Source organism: Brachyistius frenatus, unplaced genomic scaffold (assembly GCF_029030835.1).
Source record: "Brachyistius frenatus isolate BFR_SWC_R1_liver_20210118 unplaced genomic scaffold, ASM2903083v1 Contig_172, whole genome shotgun sequence".
Lineage (NCBI taxonomy): Eukaryota > Metazoa > Chordata > Actinopteri > Embiotocidae > Brachyistius > Brachyistius frenatus.
In genome coordinates, this window is record NW_027210771.1 from 653,434 (window position 1) to 676,890 (window position 23,457).

Sequence of the window (23,457 nt, forward strand, 5' to 3'; positions counted from 1 at the left end):
CGATTGCACAAGAGACGAGAAGGAAACAGAGGGAGGAAGGTTGAAGCAAACTTTTATTTACCAAAGAGAGTCCAGAGTAAGCAGAACTGTCCAGAAAGACGTTTTTCACACTGCAATGTTGGACTCAAATTCTTTAAAAAGCCGGTTAAACATGTGGAGAGACAGAAAGTTAAATTAATGAGTTAACATCGGAGGTGTGCTGATGTTCTTTCTGATAGTTTCATTGATCGCAGCCTCACTGACCTGAATGTGTCACCATTTTCACCAGCTGTCTTTAGAGGTGAGGACACTGAGGACATCACAGACTGTAATATTAAACCAGTGTGTGTGTGTGTGTGCGTCACAGCATCAACACTTCGACGCTCCTCAAACAGCAGCTTATTCTAACGTGTAGATTTTGATAGTCTGAAGTATTTCTTACCATAAACGGTGTGACGATGTGCAGCAGAGCCTGAAGCACGACAACAGGTTCAACAAACACAACTCAACGCAACTCAGACGCTCTCACTTCATGCACAAACAATCAGTATTTACTGAATCTGCTTTAAATAGAAGGAAGTGTGCAAAACTTTACATAAAAACCAACAACCGTCAGAGCTGAGATACAAACACGTTTCTCCTGAGTTATAAAAACCCTCGGCAGGACGAACACAGAGCTGCAGACACTTTACTAGAAACAAGACTGCTCATGAGAACCATTTTGAAAACATGGGAGTAAAACTTCAAGAGAACTTTCTGTGGAAACCAAAGTACAGGAAACACCCAGAGAACCAGAACATAACCGGCCGCTCGTCCTGACGTCTCGCCTGAGCTGTTGAAAGCAAAATAAATGCAACGTGTTATATGTCAAAACTCACGCTGCTATCAGTGTAAATGATGTGCATGCAGTCAGAGTGGGACCTCGGTGGCCGAGCTGCGCTTCCTCAGTTCTTCTTCCACAGTGAGAGCAGCTGGCTGCCGGCTTCAGCCTCCAACTCCTGCAGCACACAGAGACGGGTTTCAAACTCTTCAGAGTCACATCTCTCCAGTTTTATATCTTTATCTGCGTGGCACATAAATGTGCTGCCGGTACCAGAGTACAGCGACTGGAGCACAACAGCAGCAATGTTGAGACGAAAATGTTAATTTAATTCAGACAAAACCAAAAACCTGCTTAAAACCCACTTTGGGATTTGAGATTTTTTTTTTATTTCTGAAAATAAAAACTGTGATTTGTCAGCATGAAGCTTTGTGACACCTTTCTTCTGTTTAGCAGGATGGAGGAAAAACTAAACTAAAATCTTCACAGATCTGAAGTTGAATTTTAAACACTGACTGTCTAACAGCTCTTACTCCATATTACATTTTATTTCCCTCAACTTGTTTCATGGTCGGAGAACTTTATCTCCAGCACTCGACGCAGCCGCTCTACAACAGCAGCCAATCAGTGAAGACTACACCTCTCTTTAAGTCGTACGTACACACACACAGCTCACATTAAATAAACTCCACCTCACTCACACACACACACACACACACACACACACACACACACACACACACACACACACACACACACACACACACACACACACACACACACACACATCACAAATTCTTCTGCTGGCAAAACACACCAGCAGGCACATCGAACCAAACACAGAGTGACTTTCTCTTCACGCATCGACATTGTAAAAGCTCCAAAACCACAGAAGAAGACAGACGGGAGGTGAAGGTGATTGGGTCAGACGGTTTCAGTGTTGTGAACCTCGACACTCAGAAAATATGACAGAAACTGGTGTCAGTTCACTGCCAGCGTGTAGTGGTGCCATGTTGAAGCTCAATATTATCAGAGACATTTCCCTTCCTGTAAACACTATTGATGAAGAGGAGACTCAGTTTTATATTTCCTGTTTCCTTCCTGCTGCTGATATATCCTGAATGTGTTTCTGTGGTAGGAAAAAGGTTCATAAACTTGAATCAGGATGTCATTACGAGGGTGGTCAGGTGTCCCACTGTCCATATCACCTCTCCTGCATCACACATATTGAGACGATGTCCCACATTCTGATTGGCTCTGATTTTCAAAAGCCAACACTGAAGGACAGACACCGCGGTGGTACGCTGGCACCACGTGAGGCCAAAATCAAGTCAAATATATTTTCTTTAGTCCAGCACACATTGAAGGACCAACCAACCTCACGTTGGAGAAACATAGAAAAATATGGTCCCACATTGCCCCACATGGTCCCATATTGTCCCACACAAACATACTCTTTGCCCCACATTTGGTTTGTAGATCTGGGGACCCTTGTCTCTACAGTGATTCTGGGCGCTGCAGTTTGTCCGATGCCCTCTGCTGGTGTGTTGCAGTAAAAACAGCCTCAGCTGTAGCCTGTGTGTTCACCTGTCCGTCCCTGCTGATCTGGACCTTCTTGTTGTCGTTCCACGGGTTCATGATGTGTTGGGTGACCTGGAAGGGAAGGTTCTCCTTGTTGATCCACTCCACACTGAACACCCCCCCCAGTCCCATGAAGCCACCCCAGTCCTGGCAGCTGTCCTGACTGATGACCGAGGTCATGCGAGCATAGCCCTGTGAAGAACACACAGCAGATCAGAGTTTCTGAAGGTTAATCTTGGTTGGAAGCAGGTTTTATGGATTCTTCAGACTGTCAGTGAGACCTGGAAGTGTCCCGAGCCTTGGACGGAGAAGATGAGGATGATGAGGCTGTTCCCGAGGAAGGCCTTGGTGAGTTTGGACTCATTGCTCGGTGTCGTGGACCAGATGCCTTTCTGCTGGGAGATTTCCAGGTTCCGGATGTTGCTGCTCTTCATGATGAAGTATCGGACTGATGAAGAGACAAGCCTCGGAGACGCCGGCTGCCAACAGGAACAGGAACAGGAAACAGTGAAACGATCATTAGTTGACGAGAGCCACCAAAATAAAAGACTGTATGTTGATGTAAACCAATCAGCATCCATCACTGAGACACATGGTGGCGCTGATGCTATTCAGACAGTGAATACCTGTCGGGAGGACGGAGGACCGGGGGTGTCAGAGGGACTGTCCAGAGTCCCGGTCCAGGAGGAACCACTGGAAGACTGAGGGTCGTCAGAGAGCAGGTTGACAGACAGCGAGGACTCGTCTCTGCTCTGAGCTTTAATCTGAAGCAGATCTGAGGCCGCCACCTGAAAACACCTGACGGGTATAATGGAGGAGTAATACTGTCAAATATAAAATGACACGTTATTGTTCGCTGTCCAACAGCAGCCTGGTTCTGCAGGGAGAACCGGGTCGGTATATGAAACAGGTTTGTATTACAACCAGCCTTCACTTCTCATTACTTATCATTAATATTTAAATCTTGGCTGATGATCTTGGAGGAAGATGATGTCATGAAAACCGCAGCTTCAGCCAAAACTCAAAAAAACTTGAAAGTCCTTGTTGTTTTTAAGGCAGCTGTGACTGCAGGTGCAGCACAGCTGTGGAGGACCTGCTGAGCAGATGTTCTGAGGGAACGTCAGCTTGCAGACGACCGAACTAACAAAGTCACAGATTATGAAGACGTTAGAAGTCTCCTTCATCACTGTGATGTCTGTCTGAATAAAAAGTCCAGGCTGGTGATGTCTTCATCCACACACTACAGTGAACTGATGTGGACAAACAGCCTGTCATGTTGTTGGATTTCTGTGGGTCCACGAGGATGCTGTGGCTCAGTGGCCACACCCACATATTCAAACAGGGAATTTGGGTCTAGAAAACCCAGAAGATACTGTGGAGTTCACCAGACTGGAAGAACATCACTGAGGCCGTCCACAGGAGGGGACAGAGAATATGTTGCAGCAGGTGCAACGTGATTGGCTGCTGTCTGCTGAGGTAACAGCATTATCAGACAGACAGACAAGCTGACTGACAGTTGGAGGATGCTACAATGACCTCACAGCGCCTCCTGCTGCTCACTCTGCTCAACACCGTCTGCATGAATTTATCACATTTACATTTATCTGCTGTTGTTTAAACAGAGTGCTACAGGAAATCCAGAAGCTGAAGACACAAAGTGGTAAAACTGATGTGACCATATTTGGACAAGCTGGGGGAGGAGCTAGCGGTGTATCTGACTGATCTGATTGGAAACCTGACGATACTACGTCCCGCCCACCGATAGCTGTAACCTGACTGCACCACAGGCCTGTCAATCAAACAGACACGCCCCCCAAAACAGGTCTTCTTGAATCTTCTTTTCTAATGAATGAGGGATTATTTTCAGATGGACCTCCAGAAAACTAAGAAGAAGGAGTGACTTTAGCTAACAACACCGAGATAACTGATGGACACATTTTTATTCACTTTGGATTTGATGAGAGAAGTTGAATGGGAGTCTATGGAGCCGGAGGCTTTTTGGAGCCGACCTCTAGTGGCACTCGCTGGTATTGCAGCTGAAGACACTTCTGCATCGGCCTAATTTTTCAGACCTGAAGCTACGAACACTTTTATATCCGGTCAATAATAACACCAGAAAACATGACACTAAAACGTAAATGTTACTGAGACTCCTTGGTACCGGTCATCGGCGGGTATCTGGGGGCTGTACTTAGAGTTCTTCACAGACGACCTTGGTCCCTCCTCGGAGGACATGGGTTTGGGCCGCTGACCGATCCCTGTGGGCTGCTGCAGGCCGGCTAACTGCTCCTCTGCTCCCAGCACCTAAAGGGCAGGCAGTTCAAACTCCAGCCATAAAGTAAAAAAAACAAAAACAAGAGGAGATGACGTACAGACACCAGAGTCTGGATGATGGCCTCGTCCTGCTGAGACCAGGGCTTCGAAGGACAGCGGATCCTCTTGATGAACAGATTCTGCCACCTCTGCCTCAGTTCAAACACCAGTCCTGCAGCCTGACGACAAGACACACAACACGGGATGAAAATATGTACGAGAATATTATGACAAAAAGTTGACATAATGGAGACAAACAGCAGCAGAGAAAAATTCATAAAAGACAAAGAACCTCCTCCAACAGTCAGTTGTCCGTCTCCCTCCATGTCTGCCCAGACTCATACTATGTGGCAAAGACATGATCAAATCTGATGCTGATGGAACAAAAAAAGTTGTTGCCATGACAACAGACGATGCTACAAATCTGGATGTTGCTGCAGAGAAGCTCCAGATTGTAAACGGTGGACGCTTCACACACGTCAGTCTCCCCCTCTGCCCCTCAGTGAGGGAGCTGAATGATGATGTCACAGTGAAACTTCACACATCTTCACAAAATCTTAATTTTTGTTCCACATGGCCAAAAATGTGTTTTTGGGAGGTCACGGTGACCTTTGACCACCAAAATCTAATCAGTTCAATGTTTTGTGCCAAACTCCCTCGAGGCCTTCCTGACATGTTGAATTCAGGGAACGGACAGACGGACAACATGAAAACATGCAGTAACATGGATCGAGTGTCTTAAAGATAGAAAAAGGAAAAGTTCTGCAGCATCAGGCGTCGTCGAATCGGTGGAAACACGACAAACTCAGCTGATTCAGGTCAAAAGTCTAAAAACTTTGGTCTCTTTGCAGTCTTTCTTTTCTTTTAGCCTGATGTGACGGATGACAGGTTGCAGAGAGACTGCTGCAGAGCTGTGTAAGAACTTTATTTCATTTGAATCCAGCCTTTAATCTGCAGCAGGTCTTTGATGAATGTGAAGAGTTATATCAAAAAGATGAAGGAGATTAGAGCTGTGGAGCCCCACCGGTACAGAATACGGTTCAGGTAGGATCCGCTGAAAGGTTTGAGTTCCTTCACCTCTCTGTCCAGCTGGAAGACGAGCCAGTCATCGACCTTCATCTCAGCCTGGTCCTCCGTCTCACTGTCGCTGACGTCCTCCAGAGGACTGTCTGAGGGAAACAGTACGGAAACACACACCGAACGTTTACAGGCAAGTTGTTTTAACATTGATGAAGAATTTCAGGAAGACCACGTCTCCCTTCAATGAGCCTCGGAGGTTTTGGAAATAAGAACCTGTTGGATGGTGAAAGAGTCTCGCTGTGAGAGGAGAGCTGATGCTAGAAGACAGAATCACTCCCTGAGGTTTGTGGACAGGACAGGTCAGATGACGTTATCAGTGTCTCAGAAAGCCCTTCACAGCTAGGATGTAGATGTACGTACTCCCTGCCACTACTTGAGTGGTCTTTTTTTTTAATGTTACTGTATATTCGAAGCATTTCCATTCCCATCATTGAGGTCTCTGAGGTCCTGACCGCAGCATTTTCTCATTTATTCTATCTGTCTATGTAAAATCTATTCTATCTATCCATGTAGAATTTATTCCATCTATCCATGTAGAATTTATTCTGTCTATCTATGTAGAATTTATTCTATCTATCTATGATCAACTTTCTACAGTGTACATGTAGTTCATCTTCAGTGTGTGTGAAGAGATTAAATATATTTATGTTAAAAGAGGTAGCTCATCCCCAAATATGTTGTTAATGAACTTGTTTACCTGCAGCTGTCTCTACAGCAGGTTCATGGAGGGAACAACCTCCAAATATGGCCACAGTGATGGATGTGACCACGGAGCAGCAGCGGACGCTGGCCCTGCCGTGGCCCCGCCTCATCTCATCGTAGATGAACCAGTCTGTTGGGAGGGCCGGGGATGGTTTGACTGGGCTGCTCTACCAACACAAATACACACAATCACAGAGGTGACACAGTAAATAAGGAGGTTGTCATTTTGTGACAACGTTTAAATCTGACACAGAGTTCATGCCACATTAAAAACTTTCAAACAGCGAGGAAACAGGTGAACTTACAAACAGGATTTATGGCTGCACTGCAACATATTTGCTCTCAGAACTGTTTCCATTTAAAAGACACAAAAGCAACTTCATCGTCAAGAGTCTTGTGGATGGATGAGAATCCATTTGATCTATTTTGCATTAAAGTAAAGAAAATACTCCAAACAGTGTTTGCAGAGGCCCTCTGAGTAGAGCCTCTCTCCTCCGGCCCACCAAACAATCAGCTACAATAAATGATGAACCACATAAACAGATGCCAAGATGAAAGTTTTCAGCTCCAGGAAAGCAGGAGGGATTTTACGCTGGAGGGAAACACCAAGCTGTGACTGCGTCCTGCTCAGTGGGTACGAGGTGACTGAAAATCCTTCTAGTAATTCAAGAAATAAGACCATAAAGCAGAGACACCTGTACATTTGAGTTTAAACACTAGTTCTCCTACTTCGGTGCACTGGAACTGGCTCAGGGTGGACGTGGGGTGAAAGTGGACCTTCTTCTCCCCGGTGCTGGACGGGAGGGACGTCTCCCGGTCCACATAGACCAGATTTGGATACATGCCAGCCACCAACGCTGCTTTCACCACAGCCCAGTTCTCAGAGTTCAGATTCACGTCCCGGATGTCGCTGCCACCCCGGGCCCGAACAAAACCTGGGGGGCAAAAACAACATGCTCCAAATTAAAAATGTCCTGATGTCATTCAAAACAATGCAGTCACTTCCCAAAGTACTCAGTCAACTTGTGGTGTTTATTTCATTTTAGATACAAGTAAAAGGCAACTTCAATCTCGTATTTACAGGGATCCTGCAGTTACTGTGGAGGTTTGTCGGCTCACACAACACATGTGCTGACAAAAGTAATTCAGAAGAAATGTCAAGTGTATTTATGGGTAAAAACAAGCAGAATAAGCATTTTCTGTTATTAATTTTGTACATTTTAAAGTTATTTTTTAGGGACATAAAGTGAATGCTGCAGGTTGGATGTTAACATTATAATGACAGCTGTGTCCACCACCACTCCTACTGTAATCAGTCAGGCAGGTTCCTGTCACTTTGCATTCTGGGATGCTTTAAGCCAGGTCACACGGCACACCAGTAAAAGTGGAACTGACCAATAGCACGGAGCTGTCCCAGCAGCTGTGTCCTCATGCCCAGGATCATGTCCATAGTGGCCTGGGACAGGAAGTTCTTCTCACAGAAGGATCTCTCCCAGCCGTCGCTGCGAGCCCTCTGCCACGCCTTCAACACCGAGACACACATGACAGCTGTCACCTGGACATCACTGAACCATCGTCAACTGTCACTCAGAACAAAATATCATGTTTCCAACCAGAATATTGATCCCTCCGTCCTGCAGTTTGATTTCAGTTTGGATTCATTCTCCTAAATATTATGTGGCTGTTTTAAAGAGACGTTCATATAAGAGCTGTGAAATATTCATCGAGGATTCAGACTACACACCATTTTAATATTAGTACATCAATGTATGCATCACAATAAAGTAAGTTTACAGGGTCTGACTGGAAACACATGATGTTAATTATGATTTCCTTCATTCCTAAACAGCCGTCCTGTGAGGACCCCCGCCTACCTGAAAGGCTCTGAGCAGGGCCATGTGGTCACTGTAGGTGTTGGCAGTGAACCGTTTGCGGCAGTGTAAGGCAGCTCTTCTCTGGGAGCTCTGGGTGGGCAGGACGAAGGGGTCCCGATGGGCCAGAGTGCAGGCGATGGTTAGGATGGGGTCCAGACACTTGAGCACAACTGCACACAGCACCATCTTCCCCAGGTGGGGGTCCACCGGCAGATCGGCCAGGTGGTAGCCCAGGTCGGTCAGGTCTTCGTACTGGTCCATCGCATTGATGGTCTGAAACAAACACTTGGATGAGGAGCAGCAGGAAGCAGTAACCCTCATCAACTTTATCAACACCAGCAGGGGAAAAAAACAACCTGAACTGTCACCATGGCAACAGGGTTTCAGGTGTCATAAAAACAACATAACCTGGAACACTTTGGCTGTTAAGACCGCAGACAAATCAGGTTTGTTTTCTCAGATCAGATCTTTAGGACAGACTGTCCTCACTGCTATTTACAGTGAACAGATCAGATCTTTAGGACAGACTGTCCTCACTGTTATTTACAGTGAACAGATCAGATCTTTAGGACAGACTGTCCTCACTGCTATTTACAGTGAACAGATCAGATCTTTAGGACAGACTGTCCTCACTGTTATTTACAGTGAACAGATCAGATCTTTAGGACAGACTGTCCTCACTGTTATTTACAGTGAACAGATCAGATTTCGTGTGTCCAGACTGATCCAGACATCACCAACCAATCTGCATGGGTTGCCGTGGTAACGACATACATGCAGCTACTCTGGTGATGCAGCTTTCCAACGCGGAAGTTGCAGTTCGACAGTTTATTTCAGCTTCTGTCCGTGAAGTGATGTCACCGTCGTCCTCCACGCCGCCTAAATCTTCTCTTTCTGACAGCTCTGTTAGCGATAGCGTAGATTCTGCTCACTCTGAAAATGACGTCATCACCGTGTGTTGCGTTGTGAGTGACGCAAGAAATCTGATCTGAGCCAGCGGAGCGTCCAGACTGAGACGCATCTGTAGAAATCTGATTGGAATCACATTTCAAACCTCCTCTGAACGTGGTTTGGATTTCATGTTTTTTTTGCTGTTTTGCAGACTTTCAAAAATCAATCTGGATCTGACAAAAATGGGACTTCCAGTGCGGCACGCCGGTCCACTTTACCTTCAGCATCTGCACAGCACTCCTGATTGCATGAGCAGGAGGCGGCTGTGGAGCTTTGGACAGGAAGTCAGCCACAGCACAGGAGGAGGGAGCCAGCAACTTGGTCTGCAGACACAGTTCCTGACACACACAACATGTCACGGTCACTTCTGCATCTTAAACAGCAGGTTTTACTTCACATTATACAACACGTGTGTGTGTGTGTGTGTGTGTGTGTGTGTGTGTGTGTGTGTGTGTGTGTGTGTGTGTGTGTGTGTGTGTGTGTGTGTGTGTGTGTGTGTGTACCTGCAGTGGCATCCGCAGCAGCTGTGGAACCTGAAACTCCGGCATGTTGTTGAAGCGGAGTCGACTGTAGAGGTGGAAGCATACGCCTGGTCTACAGCGTCCGGCTCTGAGGACACGTCAGTTATTAACATGCGTCACAGATGAATGAATTAAAATTACATGAATATTAAACATGAAGGATGTGGACAGTGTTCACGCTACCTTCCTGTCCTCTGCAGAGCGCTGGTTTTAGAGATCCAGACGGTCTTCAACAGGGACACACGGCTGAGGGCATCAAAGGACTTCTACAACAGGAACACGTACATGTTAGTTGATCACTACTCTCGCTGTTGGACATGTTGTAGATCCACTCTGATGGAGACAGCACCTCTTTGAGCTTCCCCGAATCGATGACAAAGACCACGTCGTTGATGGTGATGCTCGTCTCAGCGATGTTGGTAGAAAGAATCTGAAAGGGTTAAAGGTTAATTCAGTTGTCATATCCATATTAAAACACGCACAATGTGTTTCTCAGGACCAGGGTGCAGAGGTAATTATCTAAAAATGTAAATGTGCAGCTAAAAACATACATAAAACAAACCTAAGAGACAGAATTAAAAGACAGTAACAGAACAGCTGAAAAGCTAAAAAGTGCATCAAGTAAGAAAAGTGATAAATTTAAGACAAAATATAGCGGCCAGTATGTCCTCTAGTACAGGACTCAGTGAAGCAGCATAACAAGCTGCAGACGAAGGGAGGAGAAAGGGAGTTTCATAGTGAATGAATTTCCTTCAAAATAAAAAACTGTGAAGTTGACTCATGCTTCAAATCAGCTGATCAGCATCTGCGGTACTCTGAACACGTTTAAAATCACCGCCATGAACAGTTTTGATTTATTAATGAACTTCACACAATCGATACCAGTTTTGAGCATCAGTCACACCGACACAGCTTTTGATGTGCTTCTCCAAGCTGTCGTTGCTTCTTCATGTGTTTGTCTCGCTGCAGCATGAGGCGCCCTGATCTGTGCATCGTCATGGAAACAGACTGAAAACATCGAAGGCTCCGGAAGGTTTCGAACAGTCGTGTGTATTTTGTGATAGTTTGAATATGGTTTGTGTCCTGAGAAATGCTGACTGTTGTAAAAACTGATGACATCATTTGATGTGGGAATGAAAACACATTGTGCTGCTCAGTAAAGTGAATGTGAAACGTTAATGAAATGTTAACCTGTTGGTGTGTCTCGCCCTCGTCTCGACAAATCCACATTTCCCTCCTACATAAACCTCTCTTCACTCTGACGGCCTGATTGAAGCTTCGCTGACATTAATCTGAATGAGGCCGGTTGAAAAGTCAGAGATATCAGAGACTCACGATCTTCCTGACTCCAGGCGGAGAGCTCTTCATGGCTTTCTTCTGATCCAGGGTCTGCATGTCTGAGTGTAGAGTGAACACCTGGAACCTGTCAGACACACAGATGCACCGTGTGCTGCACATATTATATAATCAGCACTATGACAATAAAGCTCTTATTAAAACATGTGAGTTGTTTAAAGGATTATTGTTCCCTGAATGTGGCTGTAGGTTATGTTAACTTTGCACTGACAACACGTGGACATTCAGGGAACTGAAGACGGGTGAACAACAAGATATCACAGTCCCTCCAGGATTTCAGGAGTCTGTTCGTGAGTATTGTGATAAGAAATGTTGGATTTTGCGGCAGATATTGTCAAAAATTGTGATGTAATTTGCAGAGTTTTTAGTAAGTTTTTGGGAGAAAAGAAATACCTGATAAACAATGATATGTTGTTCTAGTGGTGAAACTTAAAGATCACCAATGTTGTCATCCTGAAGACTTTTATTTAATCTGCACAAAAACCTGAAGAAAAGGACAACTGGACCAAAAGTTCAGCTGTTCGTGTGTTAAGAAAAGCATTCGTTTAGACTTAAAACACTCTGCGAGAGATCACAGTGTTCCACCAGTCACAAACACGAGCATCTGGTTATATTCCTGGACACACCAAGATCCCACATTACAACTAGAGCAAAGATGGATCCCAATGCAGCGACCCTGAATGTTCCAGACTCAACTGTGTTTGATTTGTTCAGATCACAGACTGGATATAAAACTATATAAAACCACAGACTGTTTATAAAAGAGTTCGTAGCTTCAGGTCTGAAAAATGGTTCTGATCCAGAAGTGTCTTCAGCTGCAATACCAGCGAGTGCCACTAGAGGTCGGCTCCAAAAAGCCTCCGGCTCCATAGACTCCCATTCAACTTCTCTCATCAAATCCAAAGTGAATAAAATGTGTCCATCAGTTATCTCGGTGTTGTTAGCTAAAGTCACTCCTTCTTATTAGTTTTCTGGAGGTCCATCTGAAAATAATCCCTCATTCATTAGAAAAGAAGATTCAAGAAGACCTGTTTTTGGGGGGCGTGTCTGTTTGATTGACAGGCCTGTGGTGCAGTCAGGTTACAGCTATCGGTGGGCGGGACGTAGTATCGTCAGGTTTCCAATCAGAACAGTCAGATACACCGCTGGCTCCTCCCCCAGCTCGTCCTAATATGGTCACTTCCTGCTCCAAAATAGCAAAGATGGTGACGGACAGAATCTGAACTGGAGGCTTCATAACGTTCACAAACCAACGATGACATCACTGATGGATGATGATATCACTGATGGTTGCTGATTGGTTCAGATTCAGACACCAGTGAATCTTTACAATCCCATTAAGAAACATTAAAACACCACAACTTTAAACATACAGCCTACTCTCATTCATTAGATTAAAACATACAGTATTATATTTATTACATGATGAGGTCTTCCATGTTTCTTATGTCCATCTTACCTCTCGGAGTGAGAGGAGAATCTCTTGTCGTCACACAGGATGCGGTCTCTGAGGGCCACGATCTCGTCGTATCCAGGAAGAAAGATGAGGACGGCACCTGAAGACCAGAACAAAAAAACTCACATCCTGCCATGAACACGTTTTCTTCAGCTCCAGATCTGACTTTATATAAAAATGATCTTTTTGAGTAGAAAAATGAATTGCTGAGGCTCACCGTCGCTGCTGGTGGAGCAGACATTGTGCAGCAGGTCCATGATGAGGTCCAAGTCCACCCACTGGTCATCACAGCTGTGGTGGTACAGGGTGAGCAGCTCCTGCTCCTCACTGCTCAGCTCTGCGGCTGCAGCCTGCAGCAGGGTCGACTCATCCAGGCTGCTCACCTCAACCAGAGGACTGCACACACGGCAGATAATATTCAGACACTTTGAGCTCTATATATATTTTCTACGTTTCGTTTTTTTCATCAATAAAACTGATGTGAACAAGTGAAAACCTTTTTTAGAATATTTTGCAAATTCATTCAAAATCTGAAGAGAAGTTTTCAGACCCTGAATTCAGGTCAGCAGCAAGTCCAGCTTCAGGTCTTTTTGGGCAAGTCTGAAAACCTGGACTTCATTCATTCTTCCAGGTGGATCCTCTCAGGCTGGATCAGACTGGATGTGAAGTCTTTAGTCTTTAGTCTCAGGTCTCTGGAGCAGCTCCTCCGTATCATGATGCTGCCACCACTGTCCTTCCAGCAGCTCCTCCTCCAGTACAGCTCTGTTAGAGGGACTGCTGGGTTTGTGGTCACCTCCCTGACCTCGCCTCTTGTTCCTCTGTCCCTCAGTTTGTCCCCTTTTGAACTCTCTGACGAGTCCTGCTGGTTGCAAACTTATTCCAGCTCACCGTTACTGATCCCACTGAACCCTCAGAGGTTTAGAAACTCTGTCGGCCCCTCGCCCTGATCAATGTCTCACCAGTTTATCAGAGGTCTGCGGACACTTCTTCGGACTCAGTTTATTTCAGGTGGATGACCCGGTTCTACACACGTCTCAGGGATAATTAACCAGGATGCATCAGATCACTCTGTGGAGTGGCAGCTGAAAGGTCCAGATACTTCTTCTAATCAAGTATTTCACTTTTTTTTTTTCAACAAAATTGCAGGTGTTTCTAAAAGTAAGCTTTCACTTTGACAGTTTTGATTATTGATTGCAGATTAATGTGTTTCAGTCCGAAGTACAACGCCGTGTGTTGCGCAACACTTCCCTTACATGGAGGACGTGAGTAGATCCTCAGCGTCCGTTTGCTGGAAGTGTTTGGCGAAGTCTGCAGCCGTCCTGAAAGGAGATGAGAACAAGAGTCTCATGTGGGCGAAGCTTCAAAGATTTCAGCTACATTATTGGTTCCATTATAAGGATCTAAAATCACATTAAAATGACATGCCTCCATTTCTGTGGACACAAAACGGTTGTGAATCCCTGAATCACCTCCTTCAGTTGCTGCAGACTGTAATGAGACAGATCATCTTCCTACCATCCGTTGGACGCCTTCACGTGGACGTCAGCTCCCACGTTGATCAGCCGCGCCATCGGTGTGAGGAGGCCTCGACCTGCTGCGGCCATCAGAGGCGTGGCCCCCGTCTCACTGTGGGTGTAGTCCACTGGACGCAACCCAAGGAAACAGACAGAGACGAGTCAGAGGGACGTTAAATGTTGTTGTTTGTGTTTATGACAGCATACGAATCATGGCGGTACTTCCTCGTTTTACCTGGATTCTACATCTGTATCCAGATCACAATTAAAGCAAATCCAAGAAATCTCTAAAACATTTGCATGATTTTCCACAAAAACAACGTTGTGAATAGAAGCTGTGCTGAAAGTGTTACAGCACAGGAGGCCTTTCCAAAACAAACCTGCCCTGTCAACTAAAACAACTCATCTACAGCCGGCAGCTCTTCATCCTCTCCTCATCATCACAAACAACCACATGCTGGGTGACCAAAAAAAGCAGAAGAAACCGAGGTGACAAGGTTCATAGGAAATGTGGTTTTATCATGAGATTAAGCACTTTAAACTATTTCTATTTTTATCATTATTATTAAAAAAGCATTTAAAGCTCTTAATCTGACAGCACATATCAGTCACACACTGTTCTGTAAAGCTACGTCACTTTCATGACTCAAACATGTTTTGTAACAAAAAAACAACCTTGAAATTCTGGAGGGACAGATCGGTGTCCATCTGTGTTCATATGTAGAGACACACAACAGGACACATCCTCCAACGGACTCGTACCGTTCACTCCCTCGTTGCGGATGAGGTTGAGGAGCTGAGTGAAAGCACCCTGGTCTTCGTGAAGGAAGATGTTGGCGATGCAGGAGTCCATCTGATGGAGGAGCCATGGCTCCGGCTGCTCCGCTCCGCCCTCCTCCTGTCACAGAAACACACCGACGTAACAACACCACCCACGGAGACGTACTCGGAGCAGCAGAAAGTACTGCAGGGCCGCACGGTAACCGCGGCTACGTGAACGTCAGTGATGTCACCGCGGACCTGAAACTGGAGCAAAGAAACATCCGATTTTGGGTCAAACTCTGTAAATGTTCAGACTGTCAACACCAAGTTCTACCGGGACCTTCTGAGGTTCTGTTCTGGTTCGGACTTCTTTTCTGCCAGTCAGTCTGGGTTTGGTGCTTCCTGTTTCATTTTGAAATAACTCACCTCTTGTGTCTGTCTTGTTTTCACTTCCTGTCCTTTGTATGATTATTGGCCCCGCCCCCTAATTAATTTCAGCTGTCCCTCATTGTCCTTCTCTCCCTGCTGTATTTAGTCTTTGTGCTCTTCTTCCCTCTTTTGTCAGTTTGTTTCAGTTTCCTGTCTGTTGCTGCATCTTTTGAAACCCAGTGAACACAAACCACCTGAACTGTGGCGCCATGGCAACAGGCTTCTCCAACATGACAGTGCGCTGCTGACAGCGTGTTAAAAACCGGCGAGTTTCTCACCTTCAACAACACGACTGCCAGAAAACTAAACATGAGGAGTGACTTTAGCTAACAACACCGAGATAACTGCCGGAGACATTTTATTCACTGAGAATTTTATTAGATGAGTCGAAGTCTATGGAGCCGGAGGCTTTTTGGAGCTGACCTCTAGTGGCACTCAGTGGTATTGCAGCTTAAGACATTTCTGCATCAGAACCATTTTATAGACCTGGAAACTACGAACACCTTTATAGCCAGTCTGTGTCTGTTCCCCAAAAATCGGACATCACTTTTGATGTTACTCTGCTCAAGTTTCAGGTCCATGGAGTTTCCCCGAGGAGGCAGCACTGTAGTGCCGGCCTCACTAGTGAAAGATGAAATTATTATGTATAAAAAAAAACTTGTTAAGCAGTAAGACGCATATTTAATGATGTAATGTTCTGGCTCCATCAACGACGCGATGTGATGCTGAACAGTGGACTCAGATCCACTGAGAGTGTATGTGTGTGTGTGTGTGTGTGTGTGTGTGTGTGTGTGTGTGTGTGTGTGTGTGTGTGTGTGTATTGGTTTACCATCTTGTTGAAGACTCTGTCTGCACAGCTTCTGTCCTGGAGGACGCCTGCAGCTGAGACACGAGTCCTCTGCGTCCCCACAGCAGACCTGGTCTCCACCGCCTCACACCACTCCATCAAACACTGCCGCTGTCTCTCCTCTGAGGACAGAAGACGTGAGACACACGGAGGACATGAGGACAGATGTGGACCAGAAGGTTGTAGGTTACGAGGAGAGACGTCCTACTTCTCTGCATCTCTTCCTCGTACTTCCAGACATCCTTGTTGTTGAAGCCCGTCAGCCTCAGGATGTCCTCAAGGAAGAGCTCCGTCACCTCAAACTGTCTTCCTTTGACTGAAGAAGAAACATTTTTAAAAGCTTTATTGATGATAAAATTGTGACGATCGGACCAGACCATTCAAATCATCCATGACACCATTTTAACATAAACTATTCTACTTTTAAAAATACCACAGTGAATGGTAATGACAGCTCAGATCACATTATGAGCCTCTATAATGTTTCTGTAAAGTTTCAGGATGTGAACACTGTGACGACATGTTGTTGATATAAAGTCAACATCACATCAGTCACATCTTCTTAAATGCTGGGACACCATCATTAACTCAAACACACAGTATATCCAAACTGTTCCTGTAGTTTTCACACCTGTTGCTACACCTGCTCTCCATATGTTGTTCTTATCGTCTGTTACTGACAGTCACATTTCCAGAATGTGGCAGAGTTGTCGGTTATTTAGAAACAAACAAATCACCGGCATATTAATGCCTCACATTTTCTCCAGAAAATTATGATCTTGCAATAATGAACACAAATTCAAGCAAACTCAACAATATTTGCAGGAGCTTGTCATTTTTTAACGTGATTTTTTTCGTGATGTTTCTGCAAAAAATGTCGTGCATATTATCAAAGGAAGTGATTCCATATTACTGGATGTTAAATGAGTTTTCTCCACACGTCCAGTTGTCAGAGACGTCTCTTTGTTTGTTTCATCCAGCAGGTCTATGTGTTGAATGAACATGAATTAAACAGCATCTAAAGCTCTTATTTTGAAAGGCTGATGTAGTCCTTGTTTCTATATTCCAGTCACAGACGGTCTGTTCTGGAAACATACGCAGCTTTTAGGACCTTTTAGGAGCTTTTAGCAGCTTTTTGGACCTTTTAGTAGCTTTTATCTCCACAGTTCTCCAAGTTCAATAAATACATACAAAAAGATCAGCACTAAAATATATCTGTGATGTGCAGCAGGATTATTATCACAGGAAGTGATTACACATTTGTTACTTTATCAGGTGGTGCTTTAAATTAAAAATCTCATTTTTCTTTCTCGAATTTTTTCTAATTCCTGCAATTTTACACAAAAACTTTTGATTAATTTTTGAGAAAATCCACCACAAAAGCCAACATTTCTGATCATAACAATCACAAAAAACAGGGTGACAACAGCACCTGTGTTGTGGATGACTGACAGCTGGTATCAGTGAACACATACGGACTCACGGTGGATCACAGGACACGAGCCGAAGTACCGAAGGAACAGGTCGATGTCCAGAGCGGCGCTGGAGAGGATCAGTTTCAGCGTCGGGATCTTCTGCAGCACATCCCACATCTTCGTGAGCAGGAAGTCGGTCAGACCGTCCCGCTCGTGCACCTCGTCCTGCAGGTGGACACCGTGGATCAGCTGAGGCAAAACGAAAGTCCAACTGGAAGCTGGAAGTTAGAGCTGAACGTCTGTTTGTTTCTGACATTTCACGCCGCAGCCTGCTGATCGGGGTCAGAGGTCAAACAGGCTGCAAACATTCAGCAAAAACAAGGATCATTCTGATATTTTTGTGATGGGGAAACTAACTTTTGTTTTAATACTTGAATAAGAAAAGTTTGAAAGCTGTTGGAAATCTTGAATTTGACTATACATCCTCATTTAAAACGGATTTTACATAATCCAACACGGCTACTTCTCTTTTTACATGTATTATTTACAGTGTACTTTTAAGTTATGTTTACTTCATTCTTTTCCCTTTTCACCCGTTAAAATGGGAATGTCATATAAATATGTTTTACAAGATAATATTTCAGTTTTGTTCCAAATAAATATTAAAATTTAAGGGAAAAAAATGATAATTGTGGTTTATTTCCTATGAATGTGTCTGCTGAGCCTCTGTGGGTCAGAATAACTGTGACCTTTCACCTCTGCTGTAGAAATTCATTAGAAAAGCGTCCTTTTCCCCTGATGCAGATACTGAACAACAAACAATTAAAATGAGTCGAATAAGAATCATGTTTCATATTTCCACACGTTCCCCCGACAGTCGGATCAACAGGAAATGAGCCAGGTTGAACTACGCGGAGACTTTATGTCCTCTGTGTTTGCTCACCACGATGACGTGTGTGACCGTCGTCAGGCTGTCGTCTCCGGCCATCAGCGTCCTGAGGAACACGCCGCTGGTGCAAAACGTCAGCAGTGTCTTCGGAGACACCCTGAAATTCACAGAGAAAACACTTCAACAAGCTCACAGGTGTCACAGTGGAAAAATGTTCTTAAATTCTCGTTTAGCAAACTGCAGTTAAAGTCACGACATTTCATGTTGTTTGAGGTTTTCTCTTTTATATTCTGTTGTGATGTTGAATGTTAAACGTGGCAGCCGTCCTAAAACATGATGCGACACTATTCCTGTTGAACGCAGCACACTGATCTCTTTCTGAGGCACTAAAAACCCTGATAAGATACCAGAACTCAAAAAAATAAAGGCAACTGATTGTTGATGAACTCAGAAGTCCACTGTTTTCAGAGCTTTAATATTGATGACTTATCTTGATTACTTTCTACATGTACCTCTTCTGAGGGATTAAATTTACAGAACTTCAAAAAATAAGTACACAAACACTTTCTTTTATGTTAACACACAAGCTGCGTTCAGAATCGCACATTTTTCTTCTTCCTGTTGTAAACTGGATCTGTGAGTGTCTGCTGCACGGCGCTGCAGTCGGAGCAGACAGCTCGAGTCCAGAGCGGCATTCTCTCAGACAGATTAAGAAAGAAATCAAAAACGGGAAATATGGGAAATACTGGAAATACTGTTACGTGTTAATGCATAATACAGCCTGACAGTGACCTCAGAAACCAGTTTCTAATGTGGAAACAATAAGGACAGTGAAAATATACTTTTAAGTGTTGCTAACTTAATCCAGCAAATAGTTCAATTTAGTTAAAAAAAAATATTAGTTTACTTAACTCAAAAGGAAGAAAATGTCACAGAAATAATTTTTTTTTTTTTTTTTTAAGTTAGTATACTTAAAAAATCAAATTAAAAAAACCCTCAACTGGAACACATCTGTGAGCCTCTGGAAGAAACATCTGCCGTACTTCATTCAACGTTCAGGGTGACTCGAGTGTTCACTGTAAACGTAGCTGACTGTCATTCAAAGAAACTGTTTACCATTTAGAAAACAGGAGCCTTCACGTGTTTGTGCTGTAAAGCTGTTAGAAGCATTTTTTTATTTAACTGGACTCGAACTGAAGTTTTCAGCTTGTTGTGCTCCGATGGAACCGACCTGCTCTCCAGTCGGATGTGGTAACCAACGGTCTGGCCGACGCTCTCCCCTCTCTCTGCTGCCACCCTCTCGGCCACAGCGATGGAGGCCAGGCGTCTGGGCTGAGTGCAGAAGATCCTGCAGGGCTCTCCCTTCAGCCTGCAGTCATCCAGCAGGAACTGAGGGATCTGGACCAGAGACAGAGACAGTGGATCACCTTTAATCTGAGGCTCAATCTTTACCACACACACACACACTACAGTTCTGATCCAGGATCAGCAGCAGCAGTCCTCCAATGAGGTGAACACAGAAATAAATAGAAAATAAAACCAATCCCTCCGTAATTCACAAGATGCTGCAATTTTGTTTTAGTGTCAAAATATTTCTTTAAAAAAGTAACCATATAATTTCACATCATAAATAGAGGTCAAAGGTCAAAAGCTCAAGCTAAAGTAACCTGAACGCAATGAATTTTGCAGGTGTTTGGTCACAAAGCCGAGTTTAACATCTGGAGTTTCCTACTAAAAAACAAACCAGTTAACCTGTTAGTGGTGAGCGAGGAGGAGTCAGAGGATCGCCGTGGTGACCGAGCTTTATCGCACTCCACCCACCTGCGTAGTTTTCCCGGAGCCGGTCTCCCCCACCACCAGCACCACCCTGTTGTCTCGGACCAGCTGGACGATCTCCTCCTGGTGTTCAGACACGGGCAGAGCGCGGCGGAAGCCGTCCAGCTCTGACGGAGATCTCCTCTGAGGCACCATCGGGATGCCGTTGTTCAGACGCCCACTCGCCCGCTTCCTGTCGTAGCTGTTGTCTGAAGGAGGAGCAGAGGAGGGAAGCTCTTTAGTCTCTGAATCACAACCTCCACGTTTGTGTGATTCACTCTACATCATAATGACATTCTCGTCTATCTTTTGACGCCCGTTTGCCCAAAGTCACAGCGACTCTGGACAAAGAAACTTAAATATAAACATCATTGCACATTGACTCGTGTTTCCCAAGTCAGGAACATATCTTCTCCTTCAGAGTGGATGTTAATGTGTGTAACTCAGGACTGACAACAACCTGGTTCTGCAGCTGCAGACATGCTGCTCCTGTTGCTGGGCTGCACGTCGCCGCGCTCCTTCCTGCTGAGGGGCAACGTCTGACGCAGGCCGCGGATGAAACAGATGGAATTGTGGGAGAGTGGGAGGGGCGTAGCAGGTTGAAGTCTGTCTGAACCATCCTTCTTCCTGATGGTGAGGAAGCGACTGGATCCCTTTCTGAAAGTCAAAGAAATTCTTTCATTAACACACTTCTTCAAACTAAAATAAACAAATACAAAGATGTAATCAGCTCCACAGAAAGCTGATCGGAGCTGATTACGATTATTGATTGATTAGCCGTCAGCCTGTTGTGTCATGGACTTTTGAGGTGAACTTTTCTCCCTCTCAAATACACCACAGCATCTCTTCTGCTGCACTATTTTAAAGGCTCAGTTCATCTAAATTAACCTACAATTAAATAAAATTACTCCCAAAGGTTTTAATCAGTGTAACGCAAGTCCTGGTGGAGGAACGGACCCACTGCTGTTAGAGATGTAACCCAGAGACCGAGCCACTCGGTGGACGAAAGCCCTCTCAGTGCTGGTGAAGGACGAAGGAAACTCCAGCTCTGTTCAGTCGGAGGAGGGAAACAAGATCAGCGCACTGGAACACCACACACTTCACAGCTTTTATTTTCTGATTGACAACAATTAAATCCAGCCGTTACCTTTATCATCGGTGTACCGAAACCTCTCCAGAGACAGGTTCACTGCGATCTTGACGTCCTCGTCGATGTGAATTGCGTTGATGCTGCTGAAGACGGAGCCGTGGGGTGACGTGCTCCAACTCTGCGCTGCACCAGCATGCGACATGATGCACTGGAACACAACAACAGTTCATCTTCCCACATGTTTCCTGCAGTTCATCTGCTTGACAACTATTTAAATGTCCACAACAAACGGTTGAATGTCTGCTGAATGTACCCTGAAAACAAGCTGTGTGAGTACTAAGAAAACCCTGTATTTAAGTGAGAGGTCCACACTTCATCACAGGTCGCAGGTAAAGGATGTCTGTATCCTGTCATATTACCCGGTGGACTGAGACGTCTGTGGGACCTGAATTTCAGTCATTGAGTCATGGTGTTTTGGGGGTTGAAAGCTCCTTACCCAGTCCAAATGACACAATCTGTTGCTAAAAGTCACCTGACGCCCCACAACATGTTGGTCAGATGTGGTACAAACATTTACAGTGTTTTAAATACCAAATGAGATTGGATGATGCTGTGGGTACCACAAGAGTAAAACAAATTAGCAATTAAAAGTAAACATCATCATCACAGTGAATAAACAGAAAAAAAAAACTAGATCCCAGAACATTTTTTTAATGACTTGGCTAAACCAGTATGAACGAATATCACGAATAAACAGTACTACAAAACATCCAGCAGCTAAAACACCTCGTTTCACTGGTTAGCCACAACCTGTGAGACACCGCGCAGGGCGACACCGCGCACGGGAACGGCGGGAACGGCAGTCGGCGGAGCGGTCAGGGCGGCGGTGAGGAGTGGAGGAATCAACCGGAGAACGTTTTTCACATGTTTTACACAAATAAAATATCACGTATCTTTAAACACGACATATAAAGAGAAAAATAAAACCACCGCGAAGTTAGCTAGCCGCGAATAAAACGAACGAAAATAAGTTAGCTTAATGTAGCTCCACTCGTCTCTTAAAAAGTGACTTCTTTAGCATCACTTTGCTAAAATCCTTAAAAAAAAAAAAAAAAACCCAGATAGAAACAGATGTAATGATGATATTTATTATACAAATACACACACACAAAAACCCCAGCAAGAAACAATAGGATGCCTTTTAATTCACAGATATGACACCTACCTCTCCCACAGAGGAAACAGTCAACTGAGGAGAAGTGGGCGGGTCCCAGAGTATTTATACAGAGCAGGCCACCACCGAAGAAGAACTGAAAGAGGAGGAGCTTCGAACTGGAACAGTGGTTATTACATTACATTATAAACCACCCAGTTACACAGCAGTGTTTCCCATAAATATTCTTTACTTGGTTTATTAAAGGTATATTAACGGCCCCTCAAGTATATTTGGCGACCCATTTCAGCATAAAGTGTAATACCATTGAGGGCCACTAGGGGCTGGCTCCAAAAAAAACCTCTGTCTCCAATAGACTCCAATTCAAAAAGCATCAAGTTCTCTCCTGAAATACAAAGTCAGTAAATGTTTCCCACAAGTCATCATGGTGTCATTAGATAAACTCCCTTCTTCTGTTCTGGTGATACTTCTGAACATAATTCCAGCATTCATTAGATATTAGGACTCAAACACAGATTTGTTTGGGGGCGGTGCTGTTTGATTGACAGGCCTAGAGTGTAGTCAGGTTGCATTGTATAGGTGGGCGGGGCATAGTGTCATAGATCAGACTGGCATTTCCAGGGCGGGCTCTCATCACCACCCCCCTTTTGGGAGGAAAACATTGTACTTTCTCCATAGAAACAGATGTAACTTCAATGTAAAATATCCTTACTGAACCGATCCTTTGTGAACCACTGGATCAGAATTATTTTGAAGACGACACTGCGGCATTGCATCCAGATATTGTATTTTCACTTTACCTGCTGTAGAAGACACTAGATTGTCAAAAAAGTGTAATTTGATCCTCAGTCCCAGGATGAGGAAATGCCGGTCTGATCTGGTGTTGTGT

General features: G+C 44.6%; 1 protein-coding gene across 1 annotated transcript; it reads right to left on the minus strand.

Moving 5' to 3' along the window:
• Positions 1–41: 41 nt before the first annotated feature.
• On the minus strand, positions 42–22,624 carry LOC138632031 (3'-5' RNA helicase YTHDC2-like). The gene is made up of 32 exons (XM_069717291.1): positions 22,620–22,624; positions 21,452–21,602; positions 21,262–21,352; positions 20,765–20,961; positions 20,311–20,513; positions 19,721–19,887; positions 18,544–18,646; positions 17,669–17,825; positions 16,394–16,501; positions 16,168–16,307; positions 14,910–15,045; positions 14,149–14,275; positions 13,887–13,952; positions 12,851–13,029; positions 12,637–12,733; positions 11,157–11,244; positions 10,171–10,251; positions 10,005–10,087; positions 9,804–9,909; positions 9,519–9,638; positions 8,350–8,622; positions 7,871–7,997; positions 7,215–7,410; positions 6,471–6,637; positions 5,771–5,862; positions 4,753–4,872; positions 4,542–4,684; positions 3,007–3,178; positions 2,662–2,859; positions 2,387–2,572; positions 901–977; positions 42–811 (listed from the first exon to the last, which is right to left on the minus strand). Exons 2-31 carry the CDS (start codon positions 21,594–21,596, stop codon positions 924–926), a joined length of 4,122 nt encoding a protein of 1,373 aa, XP_069573392.1. The 5' UTR covers positions 21,597–21,602; positions 22,620–22,624; the 3' UTR covers positions 42–811; positions 901–923.
• Between the last annotated feature and the right edge of the window lie 833 nt (positions 22,625–23,457).

Coding starts and splice junctions, on each gene's coding strand:
- LOC138632031 (XM_069717291.1), bottom strand. CDS start 21,596: ATGTCGCATGCTGGTGCAGCGCAGAGTTGGAGCACGTCACCCCACGGC. Junction 8,623..9,518: donor GTGCTGTGCAGATGCTGAAG/GTAAAGTGGACC, acceptor TGTTTGTTTCAG/ACCATCAATGCGATGGACCA. Junction 3,179..4,541: donor CAGATACCCGCCGATGACCG/GTACCAAGGAGT, acceptor TATACCCGTCAG/GTGTTTTCAGGTGGCGGCCT.